The 6,000-nt window shown below is 49.9% G+C and overlaps 1 protein-coding gene across 4 annotated transcripts in view; it reads right to left on the reverse strand.

Annotated features, from left to right (window-relative positions):
- TLL1 (tolloid like 1) overlaps nucleotides 1-1,456 on the reverse strand; it is a 121,614-nt gene extending 120,158 nt beyond the window's left edge. The window contains exons 1-2 of one of the 4 annotated variants that reach the window (XM_083631108.1): nucleotides 1,093-1,456; nucleotides 81-832 (exon numbers count right to left, since the gene is read on the reverse strand). In XM_083631108.1, the coding sequence (XP_083487234.1) occupies nucleotides 81-234 (154 nt within the window). In that variant the 5' untranslated portion in view covers nucleotides 235-832; nucleotides 1,093-1,456. Of the gene's footprint in view, nucleotides 1-80; nucleotides 951-1,092 lie in introns of those variants that run through there. The other 3 variants (XM_083631105.1, XM_083631107.1, XM_083631106.1) reach the window with 3 other exon arrangements.
- Between the last annotated feature and the right edge of the window lie 4,544 nt (nucleotides 1,457-6,000).

Below are 6,000 nucleotides of genomic sequence, written 5' to 3' on the forward strand. Positions count from 1 at the left end.
CAGCCCCTACTTTGGGAAAAGAGCGCACGGGAAAGCACCGGGGTCTGGGCGGCGAGCCCAACTAGGTCCCCTGAACTCACCGGCTTTGCAGGGATCCTTATAATCGATCGCTTCCGCCTCGTCCCCTCCGTCGAGCTCGTACGCGTAGTCGTCGTAGTCGATCCCGGAGCCGCGGGCGAGCTTGCCGCACAGGGTCACGCCGGCCAGCCACAGAGCCACCCTCCAAGCCAGCATGGTCACGCTCCTCCCCAGCCCAGACGGGGAGAGAGAGAGCCAAGGCGCCGCCGAGTGTCAGCAAGAGAGGGGGGAGCGCGCGCGCGCGTGTGTATTTGTGTGTGAGAGAGTGGTGTGTGTGTGTTTGTGTGTTGGGCTCGCTTGGCCGTCCGCGCTCCTCTCTGGGGGTGTCCGATCCGGACCTGGCGCTTCCCCACTCGCGAAGGAAAACGCGCGCGGGGCGGGAAAGGCTTCTCTGTTCCGCCGAGCCCGGCGGAGAGGCGCTCGCTCGCTCGCCCGCTCCTCTCACCACGTCTGACTGCCCTCCTCGCCTCTGTCAAAGGCCAAGCAAACTTTCCCGGGTTCCCCTTCTCCTCCGCGCTGCTTCTGCCGCCGCCTCCGCCGCTGTTCTTGCAAATTCTCCCGCCACAGCAGCGACAGCAGCAGCGGCGGCGTCGCGGGGCTGCGCGCGGGGGCTCTGGTCGCCTGGGCTGTCCAGCGGCGGAGGCAAGCGCGGGGGATCCTCCGGTCCGCCGATCGCCTCGCGCCGCTCCGGATCCCGTCGCTGCTCCCTGCTCGCCTGCTACTGGGCGGCGGAGTCGGGCTGCACATCGGCGAGCTGCCGAGAGGAGAAAGAGGGAAGAAGAAGAGAGAAGGGGGGGGGGTCACAAGTCTGTTCCCACCACCGTAGCCCTGCAGTGATGGCAAAGCGCTTGCACTGGAGGGAGCCAGGAAAAGTGCCAAGGCTTCTCTCCCCCCCCTTCTTCTTTTTTTTTTTTTGTTGTTCTCTGGGCTTCCCTCCACCCCCACCCCTACCCCACTCCTCCCCTCCCCTCCACTCCTCTTAATTCTCGTCCTGGCCGCCAGCATCCTGCTTACTTATTCATACAATCCGGGTCAGGATCCGGGCTGCTGCTGCTCGGCTCCCTCGACGGCCTTAGGGAAACACCACGCGCGCCTGCCCGGGGCGCCTCCCTCGCCATAGGGTTGCTGTCTGCCCGGAGAAGCGAGGCATAGCAGGGCTTGGCGGGGCGGGCGGAGGGCGGCGGCGGCGGCGATCAGAGCGAAGCCATGCTCCGTCCAGGGGTCGCCGGCATCCGGGCGCGGGCAGAAGGGAAGCGCGCGCGGCGGCGGCGGCGGGGACAAGAACGGCGGTGAAGGAGAAGTGCTGCGCCTTCCGCGCTCGCTCGAGGAGGAGAGCTGCTGCTGCTGCTGCTGCTGCTGCTGCTGCTGCTGCTGCCGCCGCTCACTTTCCGCTGCCAGCGTGCAAAGGCGAGAGGGAAGGAAGGAAAGTTTCTCTCTCTCTCTTTTCCCAGCACAGTTTGTTTAAATAAAAGGGTATAAGAGGACCATTGATCAGCAAAGTTCAGCCAAGGAAAGCCGTTTCAGCTGTACATTAAAAAAAAAAAAGTATGCACACACGTGAAGGCAGATGCAAAATTAACAAAAATAAATAAATGAGGAAAAGCAGGTTGTGCACCAACAGCGCGGTAGAAATTTATTTATTTATTTATCTATTTTTGCAGACAGCTCGGCTCTGGTTTTCCAGCGGATGCGAAAGGTTAAGAGAGGGGTTTTTTTTGTTTTCTTCCAGCAGCAAAGTTTCCGTCGCAGCTACACAGCTCCTTCCCTTGGAAACGGGGCGTTCAGATGGAAAACGGAGTCAGTGCAAGAGAGAGCTGGATTTTTCTTCTTTCCCCCGAGGCAAGTCTCAGATCAAGCCTAGGAGAAAAAAAGGCATAGCTCTCCTAAATGGTTAAAAATAAATATATATATATCTCGAATCAAACATCCACCCTAAGCAACACATCCGGATAGAAATGACACCGTTGAGTCTGGGATGGAGGGGGTGGATCGCCAAAGAGACACATTGGAGTTGTGTAAATCTGTCAAAAGGTGAGAGTTTTACTGTAGAAAGGAGGCAGAAAACAGCAACAACACTTCCCCGCCTCTTTTTTTTACAAGTCTCCTCGGAAGGCGGAGAGGAGGGAAGAGGCGCGAGTTAACTGGCAGGTTTCGCTGCTGCTGACATTGTGGTGTCACATTTAACAGGCATTTGAAAGGGCCGCTGCGAAGTTGCTCTTGGCTTTGTTATACAACAGAGCTCTCCAAAGGCTCCTCTCTATCTTAATAGCTTCTCGGAATTATTCCCCTTCTGGGCGAAAGATGGAGAGGAAAACGGCCTCATCTCCCTACAAGTGGACATGCTCACAGGGTGCTTCCGGCCCACCAAAACACACAAACAACACCAGCAACAAACAGAGCGGCAAGATGGTAACAAATGCCATGCAGACTGACCCTGGCTTCCCTTCCCAGGAGGGCAGCAAAGAAAAGAAACAGGCAGCTCCAAAGGCCTCTCGGATCAGGACTTGGGATGCTGGCCTTCCGGGAATCTCCAGCCACAGAGTTTCCTTCCAGAGGTTAAAGTATGTGTGAGCTTCATCATCACATCTACAATGAAACTGCTTCATCATCACATCTACAGTTAGAATTGCTGCTGACTACAGGGCCCTGGCAGGATGGTGGGATGTTTGGAAAAGAAGATACCTAGGCACAATAGGAGCCTGGTAGATGTAGACATGAACAGCCTTGGTTTGTAAATAGGAGGGTGGAACATGCAGGTCTGCCACTCACATGCTGCCCTTATTGGAAAACCCTTCCATTGCCCTCCTTAGCTGAGCTTGCTCACAGAATGGCCTTTTGCCTCCAAAACATGCATATTTTTTAAAGATTGTATTGCCCTCGTAGGAATTACTTCTGTGGCTAAAGGCAGAAAAACAGGAAAGAAAAGGTCCACCACATTGGTGCACTTCAGTTTATGGTGCACAACCTAAGAAGCCTCGTGATTTGTCCCATTGCTAGTCTTCACTTAGATAGCATTTACCCAAAATTGGCTGAAACCTTCCTTAAAGTGATTCAGCTGCCAGTTTTGATACGTTGGGAGCAAAGGAAGCTGTGTTACATGTATCAAGTTAAACCACAGAAGCTCTCTAGTGTTTAGCAAGGGAACATTCCCAGCCTTTCTTGGAGACATGGGAGATTTAACCTGTGTACAAAGCATGCACTCTACTGTTTCACCACAGTAGAGGTGGGCTTTTTTTTTTTATTTTCACAAATGTCTACAGAACTTCCCAGACTAGAATCAGAGAGGTATCAGAATCCGCTGTTATCCAAGAGCTTCTAGTGTTACTTTCCGTATCAAGTGGAATGCCTTATCTAATAATAATAGTTATAATAATTTTATTATTTATGCCCTGCCCATCCAGCTGGGTCTCCCCAGCCACCCTGGGCGGCTTCCAACACACATAAAAACATAATATAACATCAAACATAAAAATATGAAGATGCACTCCCAAGGCTTACTCCTTCGGATGTTTGTGAAAACAAGGAAGGGATTAATCTGGCACACACGGAGAGATATCTCGCCTGTTACTCGCTTAGTTCTGAAATGAAGGCAATCCTGACCACAAAATCCCATTTTCCATCATTAGCTCTACGCAGAAGCATACCTACCTCAGAATTAGTAGCTGGTTTTTCAGTTGCTGCAGATCACAAGTGTACAACAGATCTTGTCCTGGATCTATAAAATACACATATTGGAATCATACATGCAGGCAAGGAGGGTATTGATCACTGGCTTGTCCCAGTCACGCTCCCCAAAGGAAAGCATGCAGCATGCAGTCTCAAGTGTGTGCTGGTTTCCCTAGTAAGTTCATTATTAAACTCTATCCTTCCAGCAGGAGATTAACCATCCCAGCAAGTTACTCACTGACGTCACCCCTTAGCCTCCAGACGGCAATCTGCCCCTGACCTCAGCTTCTCCAGTGGCAGCAGAGCAGAGCGGTGCTGGCTGGCAGCGGACTTGAGGACAGCTGGCCTTGAAGAACCCTAGCAAAGATAAAGACTCAGACACAGCTCTAGCTGCTATACAGAAGCAGGTCAACAGCGCTGGCCTACAATGGAAAGGCTGCCCAACTAAGTCAAGGAAGAATCGCGTGTAGAAGGAGTGTAGAATAATATTATTCTTATGCCTTAAACAAACAAATGAAATCTGCACACCCAGTTTCCATTTCTTAGTAAATACTACATGAAAAGCAGAGCAATCCCATGATTCAGTGCAGGCTGCTATACTGACAAGGAGGGTTGTTTTTTTTAATTATTATTTCTTGCTTCACACATAAATGTCTACTACCAACCTGCTCTATATAATGCTGAGGATCCATCTGTCAGCACAGACATCCAAAGTCTGTCCTACAGCCATTTCCAAGTAACAGACACAAAGACAGTGAGACAGGCTGCATAACTGGAAGGACACCCCCCCCCCCTTGAAAAACAACAACAACCTGGCAACAAGAGGGGGAAGCCCATCTTCATTACATTTACATCGTCATCTAAATGTTTGCACTGCTGCTGAATATGTGGGGGTGGAATAAAAAAAAACCCCAATGCAATCAAAGAAATAATTTGTGGTATGCATCAAATATTTCGTTTTCTTTCTCTGTAGCCTTCTTCCCCCAGCACTGAAGAGATTAAAAAAACAGATCTATAGGTTGAGCATAAAATGAAAGGCTCACAGGATTATTAACAGTCCATTTCACCAGTCCAATAGATCCTGCTGCTCTGGGAGAGGACACCAAAGCCATTGCTTTGGATTCTCACAAGGAGCAAGTCCAGTCTCTGTCCCTTTTCCAACTCCACTCCCAAGATGGCAGACTCCCAATAGCTTGGTGGGAGAACGCCTGCTCTCATGGGAGTAGCCAGGATTTTTCTGGGTGGGACGGGACTTTTGTTGGGTGTGTGTGTGCAGAACCTCAGTTAGCTATGTATTTTTATTGATTGGGGGGGCAGCTGTCCCTCCTTGGCTACGCCCATACCTGCTCAGCATGCATAAGGTCTCTGGTTCAGTCCCCAGTATCTCCAGGCAATTGGGAATACCCCCTGCTGAAACTCTGAATGACACAGCCAGTCCATGTAGAGAATACTGAGCCAGATGGATCAGTGGTCTGTTTGGCTACAAGGCATTGTCTTCCTGACCTTTTGAGTGTGCAACATGCAGACAGGCGCAGCTCCTGCCCTCTCACTGATGAGGATGTTTGTGGGGGTTGAGCAACTGGGTAGCAGGAACACAGTCCATATTGTCCTTCTTAAGACATAAAAGAAGCAGAAGAATCCTACCTTTAAAACTGATGTCCACCTGGAACTTTAAAAAATATGTGTGTGAATCCTCCAGTTCAGTAGCTTATTTTTTGATCCATTGTCTTACTTTGTGTTACAGTTGCCTCTCGCCTGGCAAAACTGAACTTAGCCATAGGTGTTTTAGGAATTGATCTCTTATAAATGCTTAATTGGAGGAAGGGTGCAATATCTTGCTCACTTGTGCTCAGATTCACACCCAGTCCTTTCAGTCCTCTGTTTACAAGGCCAATTTTGCCCTGATTTGTCCAAGAAAATACCAGAGGTTAGCTTGAGCAGTTCACACCTCACCTGTCCCAATTAGCATTTGCTTTTATGGCTTTCTCAGTGTGAAAGTGGTAGCTTGAGCCTTCCTGGGATATTCCTTTCATGGCTTTGCATGGATATACATCTTTCAGTCCCTCTCATTTCTGCCTTCGTCACCTCCTGCTTTCTATGCAATCTGAGCCCTCTACCTTTTTAAAAAATTGACCACTAATAATGAAACATATGTTGTAGATATTTTTCCACATTTATTATGCTATTTTTGTGATATGCAAATGACATGAGAAAACTTGGTATACTTGTTTGTATAACATTATTCTTGTGTATAGG

This window comes from Podarcis filfolensis, assembly GCF_964270895.1.
Source record: "Podarcis filfolensis genome assembly, chromosome: 9".
NCBI classification, from domain to species: Eukaryota; Metazoa; Chordata; class Lepidosauria; order Squamata; family Lacertidae; genus Podarcis; species Podarcis filfolensis.